Genomic DNA, 25,738 nt, shown 5'->3' with positions numbered 1-25,738 from the left:
TAATAATAATTAAAAATTATGATTGACTATCTTCTTTTTTTTTTTAAATACATTTTTAGCTCAAAGAATCTAAACCCTCACTACTGGGGTTCAAGCCTATGACCATCCATTTGAATGGGTAATCAAGATGCCATCACACTACACGGTAGTATTAACTATAAGTCCAAACAAGCCAAATTCATACAATCAAACAACAAATTACCAGTATTACGTATAAACTATTGATATAGTAGTTAAAAGTTTAAAAATTAATTTTAAAGTTTTTATTTGATGCATATTAAACACGGAGCGTTATGCCCTAGACCCGTGTCCACTATGTGTATGGTGGACACGCTGTACATTCATAATTTCTATATCGTAGATTCATAATTTTTATACTGTAGATTCATAAAATTTAAGGAAAATGGTCAAATAGGCCCTCGAACTTTAACTTAAAAGTCAATTAGCCCCTAAACCTTTTAAAGGTGCAATTACACCCATCAACAATTCATTTAGATGCAATGAAACCCAAAAAAAAAAAAAAAAATTAATGACCTGTTATCACAGGTCATTAGGGTTCAGGCCACCTTCCGGCGAAATTTCTGACAAAAAAAAAAAGTGACCGGCGAAATTTCCGGCAAAAAAGTGACCGGTGGCGACCATTCGTCGGTCGCCGGTTACTTTTTTTTTTGCCGGAAATTTCAACGGTCGGTCACTTGTCACATTTTGTTTTTGTTGGAAGGTGGCCTGAACCCTAATGACTTGTGATAGGAGGTCATTAATTTATTTTTGGACTTCATTGCACCTAAATGAATTGTTGATGTGTGTAATTGCACCTTTAAAACGTTTAAGGGTCTAATTGACTTTTAAGCTAAAATTTGAGGGCCTATTTGACCCTTTTTCCTAAAATTTATAATGTAGATTCATAATTTCTATATTGCACTTTCATAATTTATGTACCGTAGATTCATAATTTCTATACTGCACATTCATAATTTCTGTACTGTAGATTCATAATTTCTATACTGTACATTAATAATTTTTATACTGTAGATTCATAAAATTTATAATGTAGATTCATAATTTCTATATTGCACATTCATAATTTCTGTACTGTAGATTCATAATTTGATAACTATGTGTTCATAATTTGATAACTATACAGTTTAGAAATTATGGATCTACAGTACAGAAATTATAAATGTGCAATATAAAAATTTTGAATTTACATTATAAATTTTATGAATCTACAGTTTAAAAATTATGATATACAGCGTGTCCATCATACACATGATGGACACCGGTCTATAGCATAATTTGCCATTAAACACGGCATATTCAGCCCACGATTAATGTGATTCATATTATGTGGTCTTGCTCTTCCTCATCTTCCTCTTACTCACTACAAAAATAGAAATACACCTTTGAATTTGCAAGTACATTAACCTGCAAAATTCATTCTCCCTTGCGTTCCACTCTTGGCCACTGAAAGCATACCCTATGAATTTTAGAATCTCAAGGTTGAGCAATGTGCCAATAATGGTCATATCCTTCCTTGAAAGATAAGTATCATAAAGTGACAACTTCTTGATATTTTCAGGTAAAGCTGTCAGAAGTCGAAAGTAACTATTTTCAATTCTTTTGTATGATACTTTAATTTTCAAGTTCTCCAACTTATGCAAATTGACAAGATCATTAAGTGAACCATGCTGCAGCTCTGAAACATGGTTACCGTCAATGTAAATCCCAAGTTTCTTCACGTTTGAATTTTTTTTCAAGTCTAGACCTTGATAAGATAGTTTCAACCAAGATAGAGCTTGTAGATTTCCTTGGACCAATGTTGGGAGATTGAGGAAACAACCTTTAAGATAAACATGCCTTAGTCGTGGCATACCCGAAATATTAAATTTTGGCTTCCGTTTTAGTAGAAAGTAGTAGTTAATACAAAATAATAATAATAATAATAATAATAATAATAATAATAATAATAATAATAAAATCAAGATTTGCAAACTTTGAAGCTTGAACCATCCTAAATCTGTAAATAAATTCTCTGTTCTTAAGGCTAAATATCTCAAATTAACAAAACTCACTATTTCACTTGGTATGTGGAGTTCATGAATTGGGATTGTAGATATGTCCAACACCCTTAGCACCTCAAAACAGGGAAATGTGTTGCTAACCCAACAACAAGCTTTTGGAACAGAGCTTGTTGACATGGTTCTCTTTATTCTCATGAGAATGCATTTTAAGTCCACCCATTTCAACACTATTCTTATTTACAACGCACAAAAGCTTCTCCCTCTGAGCTTCTCTCAAGCAATTTATGCAACACATTATGAACCCTACAATACTTCATTTTACCGCCAAAACTCCACTTAACAATTTGAACTAGACCTCTATCTACAAGATCATGTAAGTAAGCCTCACTCACTTCTTCCATTGTGTCATTCAACTCTAGCTTTAAGAATCCCTCTGCAATCCATAACCTAATCAATTTTTTCACACGAATTTCACTATCTTCCAGGAAAACACCAAAATATAAAAAACAAACTTTCAATTCTCGAGGTAAGTAGTAGTAACATAATGAAAGTATTTTTGAACATTTTTCTTCAGGATCTGTGTTAGGTAGAGAATTCATATTTTCAGCAATATTCCACCATAGGTTTAGTGATGGCTGGTTGAAAGAGGTTAAGAGCCGAACAACCACGATAATTGATAACTACACGACTCAAATAGGTGGCTGACTATGCTAGTTCAGGTAACAATCGTCATTACATGCGATTTTTAGATTCCAATGAAAGTTGAAATTTATTTTACAAGAAAGTATTTGAGGAAAAAAAGTCCCCCTTAAATTTGAGACAGTTGGTAAAGGTATTGTTGAAAAATGTCATGGATTACCTCTAATAATTATCGTGGTTGTTGGGCTCTTAACCTCTTTCAACCAGCCATCACTAAACCTATGGTGGAATATTATTGCTGAAAATATGAATTCTCTACCTAACACAGATCCTGAAGAAAAATGTTCAAAAATACTTTCATTATGTTACTACCACTTACCTCAAATACTTTCTTGTAAAATAAATTTCAACTTTCATTGGAATCTAAAATCGCATGTAATGACGATTGTTACCTGAACTAGCTAGCATAGTCAGCCACCTATTTGAGCCGTGTAGTTATCAATATTCGACTCCCATTGAAACTTTCAGGGAAACACCTATAGAGGTCATCATCCCATGCATTGGTACCCCATATATCGTCTATCACAATCATGGTTGTAGTATGCGCTAGGCGTTAGTCGGACGCTTGGACAGCGCCTAGCGCCTAGGCGGAATCTAGGCGGGCGCAAAAAAAAAAAAAAAAAAAAAAAAAAAAAAAAAAAAAAAACAGTGGCAGACTTGCATTTTGACAATTTTAATGATGATGTTTTCAACATTCAATCAAATAACGCATCCAAATAAATGAAATAATGATAATTCATAAGTCATAACATCAAAACAATATTAAAAATTAAAAATACTCAAATATAAAATACTCAAATACTTCAATCATCCAATGATTCAAAGTATCAAACTAGTCTACGGGTGTATATATGTCATATTACACACACACATACACACACACACACACACACACACACACACACACATATATATATATATATATATATAATGAAAAAAAATTAGCAAGGTCGAGCTGGTCGAGTTATGAAAAATTATACTAGATATCATTTGTCACAAAATTGGCTCGTGCTTAACAAGTTGAGTTTTAGACCTTCAACAAAGGATACATCTTCGATATCCTTCGTCACAAAATTGGCTTGTGCTTAACAAGTTGCCTCTTAAATGCTTAACGGCTATCTTCGGGTTGACCTCCTACTCGTGCCGACCTCTCACTCGCGCCGACCTTGGGGTCGAGCCGACCCCTCGGTTTGGCCTATATCTCTCTTGGGCCTCTCTTCTTCTGGACTTGACCCCTTCTCTTCTTGGGCCCTGAGCCCACGAGGTTCACACCCCATCACTGTAGATTCATAATTTCTATACTGTAGATTCATAATTTTTATATTGTAGATTCATAAAATTTATAATGTAGACTTCTTCCTCAAGAAGACCGTTTAGAAAAACGCTTTTTACATCCATTTGAAATACTTTGAAGTTCTTATGAGCTGCATGACTTGGGATAGCTATATAATCGTGAGCGTTATAGCTCACTTATATTGAATTATTTTAAATAATATTTTTAATACGATTATATAAGCTTGAGTAGACATGCTTCCTTCATGATAGAACTGAGTTGATCTTGATGATTGGTCCCGTTCATGACAGAGAACTGAACCACCACCAGATGTACCTTCTTTGATAAAAATAGGGATACTATTGAGACAATGTCTTCATAGTACCCTGTATAAATTCAAAACCTTCATAATTCCCTTTTGGGTGTCATCGGGTAAAAGATGCACCAATGCGATTTAACTCGATCGAAATGGACGAGTTAACTCGGCTAAGTTAGACGCTAGGCGGCTGCCTAGGCTGCCAAGTTGGCCAAGTTAGGCGCTAAGCGGACGCCTATGCGGCCGGTCACATAGGCGGGCACCTAGAGGGGAAATCACCACGGTTTGGAGGCGTCTAGCGCCTAGGCGGCGCCTAGACCGATTTTTGCAACAGTGATCACAATTAGGTATCTTTGATCCATCAACCTTTGACGCACTTGATTTGGTAGATTAGAGATATCTCCTCCATTGGTGTTAAGAAGGTTAAGGAGAATTTCTCTAAGGTTATATTCTTGAGATACAGTAGCTCATGCTCGAATTTGAAAATGAGAAATAATTGAGGCATCTTCATAGATTCTTCTAATCAAAGTTGTCTTTTCGATCCCTCCCATTGTTACGATTGAGATGACTTTCAATTTGTTTGAATTTGAAATGAGCTTGTGCATTATGGTGCCAAATTCATCGTCACATCCTACCATCACATCCATGAGCTCAGAAGAACTATGATAAACTATGCTACAGCTGAACTGGCCTGGAATTCATCACCAATATATAATATGGTCATTTTATCAAAGTACTGACCTGGCCTGGATTAGTCTTGTGGCTGACATTATTTTATTTGACTAATGTTTATACTAATATAATAAGTGGTATGGAGCCATGGAGGTAGAAAATTGCATTGCTATTTTCCCTCATAAATTTTGCCTAATATTTTTCTCTCATATTTATATTTATTGAGTGTTATGAACTAGTTAACCAATTTACTTTTAAGGGGGGTGTATTCAATCATGATTTTTGTAGAGTTTTAAAGACTTTTAAAATGATAGATTTTAATGAACTTTGATTGACTTTCATAGAGTCGTTCAAAACTTTTTAAAACTTTATAAGACTCTATAAAAGTATATATATAAAAAACATTCATAGACTTTTATCAACTTTTTATTTTAAAAAGTCTACAAAAGTCATTGAAATTCTTAATTGAATATATCCTTACAAACTTTCAATGATTTTGATTCTTATCATTTATATAATTTTCTTACAAAACTTTTATAATATATCATAAAATCCTTCTTATTATATAGTTCTTCACCCACATCAATATTCTCAACATTATTATTTTTATCCATAGTATGTCGAGACTTCTAATTACTTTTATATACATATATATATATATATATATACATACATACATATATATATATATATATATATATATATATATTATTATTAATCAACATCAACAAAAAAAAAAACTATTTCATTAGAAATTCATAACAATATTGAACAATAAAATTTATAATAAAATAATTGATAAAATTAAATATTTAAAAATATAATTACAAGTTGCATAAATAAAAAATAAAAATCTAATATTAATAATATTTATATAAAATTATACTTGATATATTGCTAGGCATCACGCAAAAAACTATTATTTGCAATAGCAATTTGAGACTGCGAACAACAATAATGTGCTACTGTTAGCAATCACAAATTGTTGTTGCAAACAGTAGTTCGCTATTTGTAGTAACTTGTTGTTAATATATATATATATATATATATATATATATATATATATATATATATATATATATATATATATATATATATATATAACGAATATAAACATAAAAAAAATCAAAATCAAAATCAAAATATATAAGTATTTATATGAATATTATGAAACATATATTAAAATTTGACGATAGAAAAATTTGATTTTTTCATGTATTTAGGGAGAAATAGAGAAAGTTAGGGATAAAAAATTCATAGAAAAAATAAAAATCAATATAAACAAGCAATAATGAAGTAAAAATAATATTATTTCGAATTTTTAGATAAAGATTATAAAGTTTAGGAGAGAGAGAAAATTGGTAAAGTTTAAGTATGAGAAAAATATAGGATAATGAAGAAAAAAATAATTTTATTGAATTTAGATAGGTTTATAAAGTTTAAATAGGGAGAAAAAATAGAGTCTAAATAGAGAGAGAAAATATTCAAAGTTGTTAGAAAGAAAATTTTGAAATCTTGGGGTTGATGGTTGGATTTCAACTATTTATATTTGAGAAGAAAAAGTCTCCAAAAGTCTTAAAATTAAAAAGTCTACAGAAGTTCATAACTTTTTGAATACCACATGACTTTTAAAGACTCTTTAAAAGTCTTAATCGAATACCACACGACTTTTAAAGACTCTTTAAAAATCTTTATTGAATACCGCCTGACTTTTAAAGACTCTCTAAAAGTTTGAATTGAATATCTCCCAACTTTTAAAGTTCATAAAAGTCTTTAAAACTCTATGAAAGTTTTAATTAAATAATAAGCAACTCAATCAAATAGTGCCACGTTAAGATAAAATTAGAAAAAAAATAAGGAAGGAAAATTTTAGGTGAGATGTGTAGCATTACTACATAGAAATAAATATGGAGTCACAATTGCTTCTTCTAATTGAAATTTATTCGTCATGTTAAGAAAAGATGATTAATATATATACCTTGCCATTCATTTAATCATTTTATGTCAAAACATTTTATTTCGAGCATGAAAATAAACCTACCTCGATTTCTCAATTACATCCCTAAAATGGGACTTTACCCATTCCTTCTTCTCTCTCTTTTTTTTTTTTTTTTAGTGATTTGATTTTCTTCTTTCGTGTTAAGAGTTGAATTGTATTTCAACTTTCCATTTACTCTTCCAAGTACTAACTTTTATTAGTACATGTTTCTAATTATGTGTCTTCCTTTTCTTCAGTGATTCGACTTTTTTCTTTTACATTTCTAGTGGAACCATAATTTACTTTGCCATTTTCTTTTCCGTCAACTTGTTCAACCAACTCTATCTTTCTCAGAAAATGTAAATAGAAACAAGAAAATGTAAAAGTTGTCAATTGCAAGAAATATAATCATGCAACTTAAATCAACATGGTTGGCGTAGTGGTTCAGCACCTCGTCTCTTAAGCATGAGGTTGGGTGCTCCCCACCCATGTGAATGGAGCAAACCATTTGGCTACCGGATCATGCAACTTAGTAGATGAATCTTCATGCATTCTATTCTTAAAGGTATAATACACACCTCTAACAAATTGATTATTCTCAACTATATATTTAATTATTGTGAAACCATAAAAAATAAATAAATTTAAAGAAACTAACCTCTAGCAAATTAATTCTCAACTATTTAATTATTGTCAAACCATAAAAAATAAATAAATTTAAAGAAACTAAAAGAGTAGGAAAATATGAATCTTCATGCATTCAATTCTTAAACTGTATAATAAACACCTCTAGCAAATTGATTCTTAACTATTTGATTATTGTCAAACCATAAAAAATAAATAAATTTAAAGAAATTAAAAGAGTAGGAAAATAATAAAAAACTGATAAGAAATTCAAATCCTAACAACTACTGCTTATTAATCGCGCCAGAGTAATTCAAAGAAGCGTAGGGAATGTAATGGGCAACATTTCGTTTTACAATCTCTCCGCTAAGAATTATTCCTCTAATAAAAACATAAACTGGCTTCGCCCGGACTCGAACCGGAGACCTTCAGTGTGTTAGACTGACGTGATAACCAACTACACCACGAAACCATTTGTGTTTTGTGAAGCACTTAGAAACATTTATAAGATCAAGGTCTGACCAGAGTTGTGTTGTTTCACCTTGCGTTTTGGTTAGTATATACGCATAAATTATTTAAATAAGGAATAAGGGTCAAATAGGCCATCGAACTGCACCTAATAATGCAATTAGGCTATCGAACTTTAAAAAGCAACAATTAGCTCCCTGAACTAACTAATTCTATTCAATTAGTCCAATTTGTAAGTTTTGGAGGTTGTTAGCAGGTCACCCCTAATTTATAATATTTTAAAAAAATTATTATTTAAAATTAAAATTAAAATTAAAAAAAAAAAAAAAAAAAGATACCGTCTCCGGCCATGGAGATGGAGTTAATTTCTTCGTCTCTGGCCGGAGACGAAGAAGGTTCCTTCGTCTCCGGCCAGAGACGAAGAAGTTAACTCCGTCTCCATGGCCGGAGACGAAGAAACTCTTCGTCTCCATGGCCGGAGATGAAGAGTCTCTTCGTCTCCGGCCATGGAGAAAATATCCAGCCAGAGACGAAGAAGGTTTCTTCGTCTCCGTCTCCATGGCCGGAGACGAAGAAACCTTCTTCGTCTCCGGCGTGTCGATCTGTTTTTTTTGTTATTTTTTTTTTATTTTTAATTATTAATATTAAATAATTATTTTAAATAATAATTAAAAAAAATTTTGAAAAGGGATAACCTGCTAACAACTTGGAAACCTACAAATTAGACTAATTGAATAGAATTCGTTAGTTCAGGGACCCAATTGTAGCTTTTTAAAGTTCGGTGGCCTAATTGCATTATTGAGTGCAGTTCGATGGCCTATTTTACCCTTATTCCTTTAAATAATTAAAATGAACATTTGATCAACTCATTAAAAAAGTAACACAAGACGAAATGGGATAGGTAATCATTTGAATTATCGTGCACCATGATCTAAAAGGGTGCCGTTTCTTTTAATGAAAAACAAAGGGCACCCGTTCCGCGTTAAATAGTTTTGTTTGTATAATATATTCAGTTTATTTCAACACAATTACAGTTTCACTTTGTTCCAACTATAGTTTCATTCGACATTATACATACAATAGTCTTATTAGAATGAACATGTTATTGAATTTCATTTTATATATACACACTGTAGTCTTATTGCAACACCTATTAAATTATAATTATAATTCTAATTCAACTACGGTTTCAATGGACAATATACACCAAAATATGTGAAACTTTTATTCAGTTTCATTTTATATACAGTAGTTTCATTACAACACAACTACAATATCATTTCGATATAATTAAGTACAATTTTGTTGGACAATATACACTCAAATATGTGAATTTGTTATTCAATTTCATTTTATATACACTGTAGTTTCATTACAACACATCTATAGTATCATTTCGATATAACTACAGTTTCATTGTACATATATACACTCAAATATGTGAAACTGTTATTCAGTTTCATTTTATATACATTGTAGTTTCATTACAACACACATATAGTTTTATTCTGATATAACTACAGTTTCATTGGACAATATACACTCAAATATGTGAAACTGTTATTCAGTTTCATTTTATATACAATGTAGTTTCATTACAACACAAGTGCAATATCATTTGACAATATACACTCAATATGTGAGACATATTATTCTGTTTCATTTTTTATATACTGCAGTTTCATTTCAAAACAACTAAAGTATCATTTCAATTCAATTACAGTTTCATTTGATAATATAAAGACAATATGGGAGACAATTTCATTTTAGATACATTTTAGTTTTATTTTGTCACACAAAAAATACGGGCTCTATTAAAATTTAACGGTATCCATTTCTTTACTTAAAGAAATGACGCTGTTTTTGGACCATGGTCCAGGGTATAACGAGTGTATAGTACTCAAAAAATACAAAGCTGCGCTCAATGAAATAAACCTAAAAATATGCATTAACAGCATCTCATTACAAATTATTGCGTGGACTATATATGGTCCACACAGTGCTGTGTAGACTATAACAAAAAGTACATTTTTAATATACTAAATGTACATTATTTGCGTATTGAATATACATTATATAAAATAATGTACTTTCAGTACTCAAATAATGTACTTTCCCTGAATACAATGTACATTATTAATATATTAAAAGTACATTATTTTTGTACTAAATATATATTATTTTATAACATACAAAATATGATTCACACAATTTGTGTGTACTATGGTCCACACAATAATAACTGATAATTGTCTTGGCCAAAAAATAACAAATAAAATAAACGATTCTATCAATCTTTTTAACCCTAATACCCAGTTGTATAAGGATCTCGTTAGCTATATACATATACATAGACACATAGAACAAAAAATATAAAATAAATGCCATTGAAAGAGCATGAAAGGAGCAGACAAAAGCCGCCCAAAGTAAATTAAATTAAACAATCATCTACTTGAATGAAGCCTCTTTCGTGTCAATTCGGCCGGGGATATCCCACATTAAACAATTCAAATCATCGAATTGAACTATACAACACGGCGTGCCTTTTTGGCATTTTCCATGCCCCCGTACCTTTGGGGGCAAATATAAAGCTACCCATTATGACTTTTAGGATTGCAAATAAACTAACCAAATTGTGTTGATCTCACAGTTTATTATTGAAAATGTCGCATGAACATAGTACAATGTACAATAACGGTACGATGATGGACATGGGCGACATGTCGGCGGCCATGCATATGAGTCTGTTCTGGGGCAAAGATGTGACCATTTTATTCGACGGATGGCCGGAAAACCGCCTGGGCATGTACATACTGTCTTTGGTGTTCATCTTCTGCCTCGCTTTCATCGTCGAGGTGTTGTCTGCCTCTCCTCTGACGGCGGCGCCCATGCCGCCGCTGAGAAGCCCGGTGGTTGGTGCCGCTATTTATGCCGTTCGCGTCGCTCTGGGCTACTTGGTTATGCTGGCCGTCATGTCTTTCAACATTGGAGTGTTTGTCGTGGCGGTGGTTGGCCATGCTTTGGGCTACTTTTTAGTCAAGTTTCGGGCGCGAGCCGCCGCTCCTCCGCCGGAGACTACCTCCGACAACACTACTAAAGTTTAATGTGTTTGTGGTAATTAATCGGTAAATATATAATATTAAGGGTAAATTGCATTTTTGATCATTCAGTTATATCCGTGGTATAAACTTAGTCTCTAAGTTAAATACTCGATCATTTTTAACATTTTAAGTTATATATGAAGTGACTTTAGTCCCTCGTTCATTATTTTTACCACCAATTTGCCACTTAATTAAGAAAGTAGTTGATTTAGTTTTTCAAAGACAAAATTTCTCACTCCATACATAACATAGGAATTAAAATGATATTGTCACGCATCTCGCACAAGAACTAAATCTATACCATGAATATAATTGAAGAACCAAAAATACAATTTTTCTTAATATTAATGTCTTTTTGCATATGTTTTTTTAATTAGGTCGAGTGGTACGGTTCATAGTGATATGAGCTTTCTTTCAAGATGATGTTCATTTCATTGATTATGCGTTGTTATATTCCATTGGGTGTACAATTATATCACACTTTGCTCTTTTTTTTTTTTTTTTTTTTTTTTTAATGAATACACAAATTGTTAACGGTCAATACATAACATTTAACCAACATCTTATCTATTCGTAATTAACATATTATATATTTTCAGTTAGCAATTTATATGTTTTTAGTTATCATATTATGTGTTTAAAATTACCATGTTATTACAGATACAAAAATTATTAATTACACGTATAGAATATATTAACTACAGGCATATAATTTTTTCATCAAAATTTACAATACAATATGAACTCATATAACAATTGATATGCTTTTGAACGAATGAGATTACACACCTTATGGGCTAACGGCCTGAAGTTTTTATAAAGTAAATTTTCAAAATTCCGTAAACGTTTTGGGCCTGTTTAGTGCGTAGTGAGAATTTTTTTTTTCTTTTTCTAATTCTTAATTTGAAAAATAAAAATTAAGAATGAACAATCGATGGATCTCAGCGTTGGGTGTATTATGCTTACAGGGTCATCCATTTTGTAATTGCTGTAAGTCAAGCATGCTTAATCACATAATTTTTTGATTATCTGATTGTCATATCATACTTAAAACTAATTGGTGATAAGTAGGTGAATATTAATAATTTAACCACATCCCTCCATAGTAAATCGCAGCGCCACGTCTCGAATCGAACAGGGACTGAACTCGGCCTACCCGACCAACGCCCAATCATTATTGCATGGACCATGGTCCACATAATTGTGTGGACCATAAATAAAAAGTACATTTTAATATACTAAGGGTACATTATTTATGTACGTAAGGTACATTTTTTAAAAGTACATTTTTAATATACTAAAGGTACATTATTTTATATAATGTACATTTAGTACAAAAATAATGTACCTTCAGTACAAAATAATATACTTTTAATATATTAAAAATGTACATGATATTCATGGTCCACACAATTGTATGGACCATGGTCCACACAATAATTTGCCACCAACGCCTAACAGCGATATTTGTTGGGGATGGTTAGGGCTGTTAATGAACCGAACATAAACGAACAGAGATTGTTCGTGTTCGTTTGTTATGATTTTTAGAGTGTTTATGTTCACGTTCGTTTGTTAAGGTTTTTAAAAATCATTTTCGTGATCGTTTGTTAAGCGTTCATTAGTGTTCGTTAACGTTAACGAACACGTTCACGAATATGTTCGTTAACATTTGCAAACACGTTCGTGAACACTTAATAACCAAACACATGCTTATGTTTATGGTCACAATTCGTTCGTGAACAATAAATAATCTATATTCACAAACAATAACTAAACAAACAACACAACAACTATATATGTGTGTGTGTGTGTGTGAACATGTTCATAAACATTATTAAACGAATACTAAACGAGTTGTTCGTGAATATTATTAAACTAACACAAATGAGTTTGTTCACGAGCTTTTAGCAAACAAGGCTACAACTGTTCAGACTCTGTTCATTTCTGAACTGAACTCTAAAAATTGGTCATTTAGATGAGTTTAGAAATTCAAATTCAATTCAGTGATTACAAGATAGAGCCCTATATGAAAGCAACCACATAAGTCTCCTGAACTCTAGACTATAAATAACAAACCAAGACTAAGCTACAGGAATATAAACTATACATTATAAATCTAATAATAATATAATGTCTAACACTCCCCCTCAAGCTCAAGGAGGGAGAGGAACAACATTGAGCTTGCCTCGAAGATTCTGAAAACGCATCGCAGGAAGAGGTTTGGTGAAGATATCTGCCAGCTGCTCCTTGGTAGAGACAAAACTAACAATGAAGTCTCCGGATGCAACTTTATCTCGAAAAAAGTGATAGTCGATTTCAACATGTTTTGTGCGAGCATGAAAAACTGGATTTGCGGCGAGGTATGTAGCTCCAAGGTTATCACACCAGAGTGTAGCTGGTTTACCGGAGGACAACCCTAATTCCTGGAGTAGCGAAACAATCCACGTGACCTCTGCGGAGACATCAGCTAGACCTTTATACTCAGCCTCTGTGGAGGACCTTGCGACATGCGCTGATTACGAGATACCCATGAGGTGTAGCTGGAACTAAATGCCACGTGTTGTTATGTAAAAGTGCGTTGACTCTTGGTCCATAGCCTCCCGCCACTACGGATGGCCAACTGCATGTGAATAACACGTAGGGTCCACAGTAGTGTTAAGGGCAAAGAACTCCTCTCCGGTGCCATGTGTCTTATGACGAGTACACATAGTGTGCTCAACTTGTGCAGTAGGGGCAATTTTTGTACGGGGCTTTGCACGAACTGGTGGTGCTTCAATTGCCAGAGGTGCCGGTTCTTGAGCCAAAGGGGGCTCATTCAGCACCGGTGCCCCATGTGAGGGAACCATGACTGGGGCGAAAGCCCATGGAATGGACGAGTCTACAACACTCGGGCCACCCTGCAAAGTTTCCTGCATAGCAAAAGGGAAAACAGTCTCATCGAACCGAACATGGCGGCAGATAAAAACTTTTCCCGTTGTTAGGTCCATACAGCGGTATCCCCTAAATGAAACAGGGTAACCTAGGAACACACACGGTGCAGATCTAAACTCTATCTTATGCCGATTGTAGGGCCTTAGATAGGGAAAACATCTACACCTGAAGACACGAAAGAAAGTGTAGTTTGGGAGAGTTTTGTGGTGGCGATAATGGGGACTTTGGAACTGTACTGTAGAGGATGGTAAGCAACTGATTAATTGAGTGGCTGTTTCAAAAGCATAATCCCAGTATTTAAGCGGAGCTGAGCTTTCAGCAAGTAGTGCTAAACCGGTTTCGACAATATGTATGTTCCGGCGCTCAACTCGGCCGTTTTGTTCGTGAGTGTATGCGCAGGATTGTCGGTGTATGATACTGAGGGATTCAAAAGTACTATGTAGACGACGATATTCGCCTCCTAAATCAGACTGGATGGCTTTGATAGAACGGGAAAACCGCCGTTCTACCATTGCCCGGAATAAATCAAAAGTTTTATATATGTCCGATTTTAGCCGAAGCGGATAAAACCAGGAAAAACGCGAATGGTCATCTACAAATAAAACAAAATAACGGTATCCAGAATCAGAAATAACAGGGGACGGACCCCAGATATCCGTATACACCAAATCTAAAATTTCAAAACTAGATCTAGGAACACGATCAAGGGGAAACCGCGCCGACTTGCCAAGTTGACACGCCGTGCACACTTTTGACGAACTGGCTTTATTTGTGACCGGGCAGTGTTGTAAGACACGTTGGAGGACCTGTTTATGTGGATGACCTAGGCGTTGATGTCACACCGTGGGTGACGCTCTGGCGGTAAGATACGCAAAATGTGACCAGGGGACCAATAATTTGTACAGTTCGCCAGTGGTGAACCCCTTAAGAAGAACCGCCTTGGTGGTGCAGTCCTTCACAACAAATAAATCCTTGTGAATCTCAAAATACACATCGTTATCATTCGTGAATTTATATACGGATAAAAGAGGTAGTGACAACTTTGGGACATGCAATATATTTGATAGGTGTAAAGATTTAGACGCAGAAGGGATAACCGTAAGGCCAACACGAGAAACGTTCAAACCTGCACCATTTCCGACGGTGAGTACGTCCCCGCCGGTGTAGCTTTCCGATCGGCCAAGCATCTGATCGTCCGGCGTGGCATGGGTAGTTGCACCCGTGTTCGGGAACCAGCCGTCAACCGTTGAGTCTGCTGGAGCATCACCTGAGACTGCCATGTGCGCATGCAGACCTGGGGAGTCGGTGTAGCGCTTGTTACAGGTTACGACAGTGTGTCCGTGGCTCCGGTAGATCTGGCAGCGCGGATTGCCACGGCAGCGGCCACCTCGCCCACGGCCTCTGCCTCAGTGATTCTGATTGCCGTTGTTCGTGGAGTGCCGTCCACCATAGCCGGAGCGTCCTCCACTGTTACTGCCACGCCCCGCATAGAAGGCCGCCAGTGCTCCGCCTGTCGCAGAGTGATCCGAAGCAGAGAACTCATCTGCCTGGATGAATTCTTGAGTCTGTAGCAGATCAGATAACTGAGAGAGGGAGACGGGAGTACCTGTGACCGTGAGAGCGCTCGCCATTGCTCGGAACTCCGGCCGGAGCCCCCGCAGAACATATAACGTTTGCTCGTCGAGTGAGAGCGGGCGGCCGGCGAGCGACAGGGCCTCCACGATCACCCCCGCCTTGCCTAGATACTCTGCCGGTGTGCTACTGCCTTGCCGGAGAGTTTGAATCTGGCCCAGTAGGTTCAAACACCGTGCTCTTGAAGAAGACGCTAGCGCCGCCGTGAGTGATTCCCAGACCTCCCTGGTGGTGTTCCGGCCGTGAGCATGAGGCATTACCTCGTCAACCAGCGACGAGATAAGAAGGGAAAGAATGGAAGCATCCTGCTGCAACCACCTTTCGTATTCTGGGTTAGGGACGGCGGATGGACCGGAGGTGGTGGCGCCCGACTCGCTGGTCTGCTGCGTAACGGTAATGGTGGCCGGCGGACAGGGTAGGGTGCCATCAATATACCCGAGCAACCCTTGCCCGCGGAGAAATGGTAGGAGTTGAGCACGCCAGAACAAAAAATTACGATTCGTTAGCTTCATCGACACAAAGTGATGAGCAGAGCTAAGGGAATTTGTGGTGGTGTGGGCAGCGGCGATGGTGGTGGTCACCGTGCGCTCGGATGAATTCGTCGACATGATGGGTGGTGGAGAGAAATTAGGGAAAGAGGGATCGAATAAGCCTAACGCTAAGCTGATACCAGATGAGTTTAGAAATTCAAATTCAATTCAGAGATTACAAGATAGAGCCCTATATGAAAGCAACCACATAAGTCTCCTGAACTCTAGACTAGAAATAACAAACCAAGACTAAGCTACAGGAATATAAACTATACATTATAAATCTAATAATAATATAATGTCTAACAATTTATGTTCGTTTACCTTATTAAACGAACGCTTACTAAACACAAACACGAATAGTTTTTCAAAAGCTCTGTTCCCTAACACCTTTAGGGGTGGCACAACAGGTTATGACTTATGAGGATGCATGTACATTGGTACGCTTAGTTCGGTGCATCTTAGGATGTTTAGATCGATGTGCATCAGTTGTTCACCCCTATTAAACATTTTAACCAATCACATTACTTATAGATCATGATTAAAAGAATGGATTTAGTGGGAAAAAAACATATTAAACATTTTAACCAATCACCCTAATTGTAGGTCATGATTTACTTATAGATCATGATTAAAAGAATGGATTTAGTGGGAAAAAAACATATTAAACATTTTAACCAATCACCTTAATTGTAGGTCATGATTAGAAGAATAATATGATTAGACTTGAGAGACAGAGAAGGAGATGGCCTGGGGGCAGTGAGGGTAGCTGCTCCCATGGCAAAAAAATTATACAGTCTCAAAACGACGTCGTTTTGGGGCTGTATTATGTGAGCATATAATCATTAATGTGCAATCCAACTATCAGTATAGGCTTTTTGTTGAGATGGAGCACATAATTTAATTTGGTATCAGAGCTAGACCAAAGGTCATGGTTTCGAATTTCAACACCACCCATAAGCGACTACGGTTCACGTGTTGCTTGGAACCCACCTCACACGTGAGGGGGCAGCGACTTCCACCTCACACATGAGGGGCGTGTTCCCAGGTATCAGAGCCAGACCAAAGGTGCAATCTCCAACTATCAGCTTAGGCTTTTAGTTGAGATGGAGCACATGTTTCAATTTATTATATACATAATTTTTTTTTTTTAAATTTTCATTATTTCACTTTTTTTTCACAGCAAACCTCTCGTCTCTCTAACTCTCTCGCGTCTTGGCTCTCGCAGTCTTGCTACCGCCTATCGAAATTACCGGTGTCCGGCTACTGCCCCTCTCGGTCTCGGCGTCCGGCTCTGTCACTCTGTCCTTGTTTGTGCCGCACGCTCCCACCTTGCCAGTCGCCACCAAACACGGAACACCGCCACACCGGTGACCGGTCGCCGGCCCGCCGCCTTACTGGTTAGCAGGACCGCAGGAACACCACCTCTTGTCTCCTCTTACGACTCAGGTTTGTATTTTTGCCCTACTTTATCTAATTTTATTTTTGCCCTAATTTCTTAGAACATATGTATGTGCTTTTTGTATGTTCTTTGTTCAATTTGTTGATGAATGTGAGTAGACAGAGCAGTGTTTCAACTCAATTTGTTTAATTTGTGAATGTGAATTTGTTCCGTCTATGAATGTGCTTTTTATATATGAATATGAACAGTGCCTCAATTTGTTCAATTTGTTTAAAGAGTGTCATAATTTGTTTCAATTTTATCAATTTATATAAATATGAGCACTGAGCATGCAGTGAGTATGTTTAAATAACTAAATTCTAATACGAGGATTGTGTGGTGAGAGTGTGAGACAATGTTTAAACAAATTGAGCAGTGAGTATGTTGTTTTTTTTTTTTTTTTTCAAAGAAACAACAATATTATTAAAATTCAACGAGAATACCATACAAATGAGCTAGAGTTATAAAATATCATAATTATATTGATACAACTTCTAATATAAAAAAAAAAAAAAAACAGAATTTATTTTCCCGAATTTGCCTTTTATTGGTCAATAATAATATAGCAATTATATATCAGTGATGAATAATGGTTCCTTTTCCTTACCCCAAAGGCTGAATCCCCAACCTTAAGAGCCCACAACAGAGTATGTGGGAAGATGTAAATCACGGTGACTCAATGGGCAATGATTCCTTTTCCGATAATACGAGCCTGGTAGTAGGCCAGTAATTTATCTCTGGGAGGCAGATTTTCCTTGATAACACTGCACTTACTCATCAACGCCTCCATCCATTCATATATTTTTGCATGTTTTTCTCTGCTCAGAACTTCCAGCCCTGCTGCCTCTTGAATAACATCAATCCAATATCCTACCACAATCGCAGCGATATCCACAAGTCCCACACTCTCTCCTCCGAACAATGTTTTCCCGTTGAGTTCATCAACCAGAAGGTTTAGGGCCCCCTGCACTTCGTCTCTTGCCTTCTCGCTTTCTTCAGCATACAGTATTTTTCGCGTTGCAGCCACGCACTGTTGAGCGTATATTTAATATATAAACATAAATATGCATTAGTGCAATTTATGTTTTTAGTTGGGATAGATTAAACACTTGCTTCAATTGGGTATCAAGCCAATCCATGTCAAAGATCACGGGTGAGGCTCGTATTGAGCATATATATAATATATCGATAGGGTGCTAGGGCGTTGATCGGTCCAACCGGCAAATTTTACTGTGGACCATGGTCCAAAACGATGTCGTTTCTTTTAATGAAATCGGCACCCATTTTGCATAATTAGTTCCGCTTGTATAACATATTCAATTTCATTTTATATACATTATTGTAGTTTTATTTCAGCACAACTACAATTTCATTTTGTTTCAACTACAGTTTCATTCGACACTATACATACAATAGTCTTATTATTACAATGAGACATGTTATTGAATTTCATTTTATACACACTGTAGTCTTATTACAACACCACTAAATTATAATTCTAATTCAACTATAGTTTCATTGGACAATATACAGTCAAATATTTGAATATGTTATTCAGTTCATTTTATATACACGGTAGTTTCATTATTACAACACAAGTACAGTTTCATCAGACAATATACACTCAATATGTGAGACATGCTATTCAATTTCTTTTTAGACATACTGAAGTATCACTTCAGCAAAACTAAAGTATCATTTTATTCAACTACAGTTCTATTTGACAATATACACTCAATATGTGAGACATGCTATTCAGTTTCATTTTATACATACTGCAGTTTCATTTCAACACAACTAAAGTATAATTTCAATTCAATTATAGTTTCATTTGGTAATATAAACACAATATGCGAGACAGTTTCATTTTAGATAGACTGTAGTTTCATTTTGTTATGAACACACAAAAAATACAGAATTTGTTAAAAAGTAACGACTGCCGTTTCTTTACTTAAAGAAATAACGTCGTCTTTGGACCATGGTCAACAAAACTCTGTTAACTATGGTCCATAGTATAACAACTGGCAAACAGCTGGTTGGACCAAAAGACGCAAATTATGCTGTGGACTCGTGTATTGTATTGTGGACACGAGTCCAAAACGACGTCGTTTTTAGGGAAAACGCGGCATTCCAATTAAAAAGAAATTGATTCTGTCTCGCCGTTAACAGCGTTATTCGTTTGTGGAGTTATGAATGTACAGTTATGAAATTATGAACACAGAGTTCTGACATTATGAACTTACAATTATGAACATATAGTGATAAAATTATGAACATAGAGCTCTAAAATTGTGAACAGAGAGCTTCGAAAATTATGAATTTACAGTTATTGAATTATGAATGTGCATTTACAGAATTATGAATGTACAGTTATGTAAGTATGAATGTACAATTATGCAATTATGAATGTACAGTTATAGAATTATGAACACAGAGCTCTGACATCATGAACTTACAATTATGAACATGTAGTAATAAAATTATGAACATATACTCCTATAACAAAGCGGTCTGAAATTTAAAAAAAAAAATAAATAGTAGAAAATAACGGTGCCATTAACGGTAGTGTTACCGTGTCCACAATACATGCTGGATACAAGTCCATAGCATAACGATTGACCAAAAGATCTCAAGACCGGATGGTACAAGCCCACGAAGCAATTGAATCAGGCCCAAAGGACATCCAATAGGAGTTTAATAGGATGGCTCTCAACCCACCATATAAATAGGTAGAAGAACAAGCGACTCTTTAGCCCACCCTCATACATAGCAATTGTTATACTATGGACCCGTATTCAGCCAATCGTTATACCATAAACTACGGCGCGCGTAGCATTGTGCGCCTCCCAAAACGACGTCGTTTTGGAAGACGCGGTAGGAAGTTACTGTGATTATGTATATTTGTTCATACAATTATGTATATTTGTTCATATAATTATGTACATTTTTTATACAATTATGTATATTCTTTTTATACACTTATGTACATCCGAATCAGGAAATTTTTGTGTATTATGTTAAGAGTTGATGTGTATTATGTTAAACGTTTATGTTTATTATGTATTATGTTAGATTATATGTATTATCTTTTAAAAAACAGTATGTATATTTTGTTATACAATTATGTACATTCATGTATACAATTATGTACATTCATGTATAACATTATGTACATTTTTGGACATGGGCTTTTTTTTTAAAGAAAAATTAACTGCCAAACACTGGGGCGGAAAATTTCAAAAAATAAAATAAAATAAAATTGAAACGACGTCGTTTTGCATCTGGGCGCACAATGCAACGCACGCTGTGGTGTAGGATATAAATTGCCGTGTCCAGCATGCAATATGGACACGATAACTGTGCCATTAATGGCACCGTTATCTTCCACCATTTTTTTTTTAAAATTTCGGACCATTTTGTTATAGGAGCATATGTTCATAATTTTATTACTATATGTTCATAATGTCAGAGCTTTGTGTTCATAATTCCATAACTGTACATTCATAATTGCATAACTGTACATTCATAATTCCGTAACTGTACATTCATAATTCAATACCTGTAAATTCATAATTTTCGAAACTCTATGCTCACAATTTTAGAGCTCTATGTTCATAATTTTATCACTATATGTTCATAATTGTAAGTTCATAATGTCAGAGCTCTGTGTTCATAATTCATAACTTACATTCATAATTCCATAATTGTACATTCATAATTCCATAATTGTACATTCATAATGCCACAAACGAATAACGCCGTTAACAGCGATACAAAATCAATTTATTTTTTTTAACTGGAATGTTGCGTTTTCCCTTAAAACGACGTCGTTTTGGACCCGTGTCCACAATGCATTGTGGACACGAGTCCACAACATAATTTGCCCATACATAGGGATAAGGACAAGCAATTTTCCATAATAGAAAATATTTATTCAATTCTCTCTATATTAAGTCTATCTTTCTCATATATATACTTGTTATTTTAACCTTAGTGCTGTACGACGACCATTAAACTGTCCAAAAATCATAAAACTAACAAATTAAATACAATGGAGATGGAGGATGATTATCGTACCTTTTCATCGATAAATTTAGCCCAAAAACGAGCCTGAGCTCTCTGATAAGGGTCTTTAGGTAAGAGAGGGGCAGTGTTGTTGTCCCATGTCTCATCAATGTATTCAAGAATGATGAGAGACTCGGCAAGGGACTTCCCATTGTGGAGCAGCACGGGGATCTTCTTGTGGACAGGGTTATACTTTAGAAGTAAAGGGCTCTTGTTGAAGCGATAATCTTCTTCTTGTATGAAATCATATTGTATGCCCTTCAGTTTAAGGGCGATCTCCACTCTGAAACTGAATGGGCTCAAAGGACCCCCTAGCACCTCTACTTCTGACATGTTTCTTAATTGGATGGCTTTCGCTAATCTCAAGTGATTTTGGTTCCTAGTTGATCCAAATGAGCTCCTTATATAGATAGATAGATAGATGCTGATTGGAAATTTATTTTATTTAATTTGTACCTAACAATCTTAGTTTAATTTTTCAATCTCATGGGGCGTCAGGTTGAACCATACAAAGAGGAATATAATATGTATTGGAATAGTAAAAGTATTGATTGAATAGCATAGGAATAGTAATTGACATTTGTTTTTATTTTGCTACTATCGACTCTATTAATGTAAGTATTGTTTAATATACTTTTTCAATCGTTGTAGAATAAAGAGTCAATATTCCACAATTGAAGTTTGATCTCAGACCTTTTCTCTCAAAGAGAGCCACAGAAGTGTCAATTGAACACATGCGCTTGGTGTTTGAGTTGATTATATCTTCATAATTATTAATTAAAGATCAAAATGTGGTTTGTTTATTATATATATTAAATATACGTTGCTTTCTAATTCTTGGGTGTAAAGTGAATCATTATGTACACTTTTATGTTTGATTAGTGCACACAAAAGTCCATCAGATAATTCAGATTCCTCAATCCCTTTTATATAAATGCTCTGATTATGATTTATAACAACTACCATTTCCATATACTCATTCAATAAGTGATAATTGAGTAGTTGTTAGAGCTATTGATGTTGCTCTAACAATGGATCCCACAAAAATTTATTATTCAAAAGAATAAAAATTCCCAAAAACCCCTCTCCATTTATTAAAAAATTCATCCAAGTTCTTTCTTTGAGGAACTTCTTAAAATGTCAAAAATTTTGTGGTCTAGTGACACTAAGTTACTCTCCCATATGAAAAGTTGTGGATTCGAGTCTTAGTATTATCTTTTGTGCTTCAATATGTTGAGAAAATAGTTATGAACAGATACTACATTATAACAGAGTGAGTAAAATTCAAAAATAAATAAATAAATAAATAGAAAACCTCTCAAAATCCATTAATGTAAATGCTCTTATTAATTACAACTTCACTTGTATTTACAAATTAAAGTACATTCAAAATCATATCTCCCAACGTGACATGTGCGCTTATGTCACAACATCCTAACTTTTACCAAACTCGTATGTGGCTGACTGGCTTCTGTTCCAATTCGATCAAATAATTTTATTTTTTTTATCAGCTGGAGTTTTATCATTCTCATGGCTGACCATACCGCTTAGGACTTAGCCCGCTTAGGAGGTAAAAGGGATAGAGCAAAACAATATAATAATTTTTTTGTTAAAAAGAAAATTCTCATTAGACTAAAATTTTTTACAAATATTTAATTTTGTTAAAAGTTAGCATAAAAACAGTACACGAATAATCATTTTATGTGGGTTTATTTTTGAGTTAATACCTAATATAGTGTTCGACAATAGTGATTTTACTCAATTTAGTTCTACTAGACTTTTTGTGCTCAATTTATTTGTCCATTGCGATGGTTTTACACAATTTAGTTATTTGTTAAAAAATTTGTTAGTTGACTGTTAGAAATAAGGTCATAATGGTAATTTCTCATCTTTCATGATTCTTTCTTCTTCCCCTTATTAAGATCCACGCAAAAATACAAATCTTCGTACCCAAATCAACTTCAACCCTAAATAAATAAATATTTGGGTACGAAGATTTACATTTCTGCATGGATCTTAATAAGGGGAAGAAGAAGGAATCATATCAAATGTGATGAAAGATGAGAAATTACCATTAGGGCCATATTTCTAATAGTCAACTAACAGAATTTTTAACAAAGGATTAAATTGTGTAAAATCTTCAAAGTTGATGAATAAATTAAGCATAAAAAATCATTTAGGACTTAATTGAGTAAAATCACTATAGTTGAGGACTAACTCGTTTATTTTTATTGATAAGATCTTGGTATGTTGGTGAAGTCTTGGCCCAAGAAAATTTGAGGCATTCAGGTTGGAGGCAAATTATATCTTGCACATTGTGTGCCCTGACCCAAAACAACGTCGTTTCTATAAGTTGGGGAGTTGACGCGACGGACACCGTTCTGTCCGTCCAATCCCATTACAATTTTTTTTCATGTGTATTATGTTAAGAGTTTGTGTATTATGTGTAAGAGTTTTTGTGTATGTTAAGAGTCTATGTGTATTCTACTATACAATTTTGTACATACGAAACTAAGAATTTGTTAGGGCGCACAATGCATTATGCACCCTGTGCACGATATTACGATTGAGGGTTGGAAGGTGAGGGAGCAAAAAGAGCTATAGAAGTGGCAAATTATGCCCTGGACCCGTGTCCACAATGAATTGTGGACACGGGCCCAAAACGACGTCGTTTTTCAAAAAAAAACGCGTCATTTAGTTAAAAAAAAAAAAAAAAAATCCGCACGCGTTTTGGCGTTAACGGCGTTATTTTTTTTTTTTTTTGGATTATGAATGTACAGTTATGCCGTTATGAATGTACAGTTATGCAATTATGAAATTATGAACACAGAGCTCTAACATTATGAACTTACAATTATGAACATATATAGTGATAAAATTATGACCATGGAGCTTTAAAATTGTGAATATAGAGCTTCGAAGATTATGAATGTACAATTATAGAGTTATGAATCTATAGTTATGGAGTTATGAATCTACAGTTATGGAGTTATGAATCTACAGTTATGAGATTATGAATCTACAGTATGGAATTATGAATGTACAGTTATTGATCGAATTATGAACAAAGAGCTCTAACATTATGAACTTACAATTATGAACATATAGTGATAAAATTATGAACATAGAGCTCTAAAATTGTGAACATAGAGCTTCGAAAATTATGAATGTACAATTATGAAGTTATGAATGTACAGTTATGGAGTTATGAATGTACAGTTATGGAGTTATGAATGTACAGTTATAGAGTTATGAACGTACAGTTATGGAGTTATGAATGTACAGTTATTAACATATAGTAATAAAATTATGAACATATACTCCTATAACGAAGCGGTCTGAAATTAAAAAAAAAAAAAAGAAAAAAAAAAAGGAGATAACAGTGCCTAACGACACTGTTACCCGTGTCCAGCAAGCATGCTGGACACAGGTCCAACGCATAACTATTGTATAGAAGTGTAGCCAACAAAGTTCAAACTCAAAACATTATGTCTCACCAATCAGGCCCGATCCTATTATTTTATATGCCCGGGACATATAAAAAAAAAATAGGCCCATGACTTAAAACATATATTTTCATATCTAAAATTTAAATTACATAATGATAAAAATACTATAACTTAAATAAGATTATGAAGTTTTTAACAATATTACATAAGCAATAATAATGAAAAAAAATTCTAGATACTTTTTCTAAATGCAAACTAATCAATAACCACATCAATCCCTTCATAAATAAATAATTATAGTTTATAAAATGAATAATCAATTGAAAATCAAATAAGCTTACAAACAATAATATTGTTATCATAATAAATAATAAATTAGTTATTAATAGAAAGAGCAATACTACAAACCCCTCTTATATTAGTTAGTGGTGGGTTAGTCAATTCATTGACATCTAATGATGAAAGCCACATCATGAGAGAAAAGTTTGGAGGTAAATATTAAGAGGGGAAAGAAGCATTTTCCTAATAAACATTTATA

The 25,738-nt window shown here is 34.4% G+C and overlaps 3 protein-coding genes and 1 non-coding gene across 6 annotated transcripts; 1 reads left to right on the top strand and 3 right to left on the bottom strand.

The window, feature by feature from the left end:
- Positions 1–1,956: 1,956 nt before the first annotated feature.
- On the bottom strand, positions 1,957–22,128 carry LOC109157729 (probable glutathione S-transferase). Of its 3 annotated transcripts, XM_019305569.1 has the most exons (4): positions 21,764–22,128; positions 18,386–18,716; positions 18,242–18,288; positions 1,957–1,976 (listed from the first exon to the last, which is right to left on the bottom strand). In XM_019305569.1, the coding sequence occupies exons 1-3, from the start codon at positions 22,082–22,084 to the stop codon at positions 18,263–18,265; spliced, it is 678 nt and encodes a 225-aa protein (XP_019161114.1). In that variant the 5' UTR covers positions 22,085–22,128; the 3' UTR covers positions 1,957–1,976; positions 18,242–18,262. The 3 variants fall into 3 exon arrangements, with proteins under 3 accessions (XP_019161114.1, XP_019161115.1, XP_019161116.1); XM_019305570.1 differs by lacking the exon at positions 1,957–1,976 and having other exon boundaries at positions 18,240–18,288; XM_019305571.1 differs by lacking the exons at positions 1,957–1,976; positions 18,242–18,288 and having other exon boundaries at positions 18,348–18,716.
- Positions 7,982–8,055, bottom strand: TRNAV-AAC. Its single transcript has one exon. It is a non-coding gene; the product is annotated as a tRNA-Val (tRNA).
- LOC109157731 (copper transporter 1-like) lies at positions 10,694–11,185 on the top strand. The gene has a single exon (XM_019305572.1). The coding sequence runs from the start codon at positions 10,715–10,717 to the stop codon at positions 11,153–11,155; it is 441 nt and encodes a 146-aa protein (XP_019161117.1). The 5' UTR covers positions 10,694–10,714; the 3' UTR covers positions 11,156–11,185.
- Positions 15,490–16,323, bottom strand: LOC109157770. The gene has a single exon (XM_019305609.1). The coding sequence runs from the start codon at positions 16,321–16,323 to the stop codon at positions 15,490–15,492; it is 834 nt and encodes a 277-aa protein (XP_019161154.1).
- Positions 22,129–25,738: the final 3,610 nt, after the last annotated feature.

Source organism: Ipomoea nil, unplaced genomic scaffold (genome assembly GCF_001879475.1).
Source record: "Ipomoea nil cultivar Tokyo-kokei standard unplaced genomic scaffold, Asagao_1.1 scaffold2792, whole genome shotgun sequence".
Taxonomy (NCBI): Eukaryota; Viridiplantae; Streptophyta; class Magnoliopsida; order Solanales; family Convolvulaceae; genus Ipomoea; species Ipomoea nil.
The sequence above is the reverse complement of the archived record's forward strand: the minus strand, read 5'-3'. Positions and strand labels throughout refer to the sequence as shown.

Bases quoted from the DNA above. Each gene is read 5' to 3' on its own strand.
- LOC109157731 (XM_019305572.1), top strand. From the start codon at position 10,715: ATGTCGCATGAACATAGTACAATGTACAATAACGGTACGATGATGGAC.
- LOC109157770 (XM_019305609.1), bottom strand. From the start codon at position 16,323: ATGTCGACGAATTCATCCGAGCGCACGGTGACCACCACCATCGCCGCT.
- LOC109157729 (XM_019305569.1), bottom strand. From the start codon at position 22,084: ATGTCAGAAGTAGAGGTGCTAGGGGGTCCTTTGAGCCCATTCAGTTTC. The intron at 18,717-21,763 runs GTACGATAATCA...TACGCTCAACAG, and splicing joins CTAAATTTATCGATGAAAAG to TGCGTGGCTGCAACGCGAAA. The intron at 18,289-18,385 runs GAAAAGGAATCA...CTTTGGGGTAAG, and splicing joins CTACCAGGCTCGTATTATCG to GAAAAGGAACCATTATTCAT.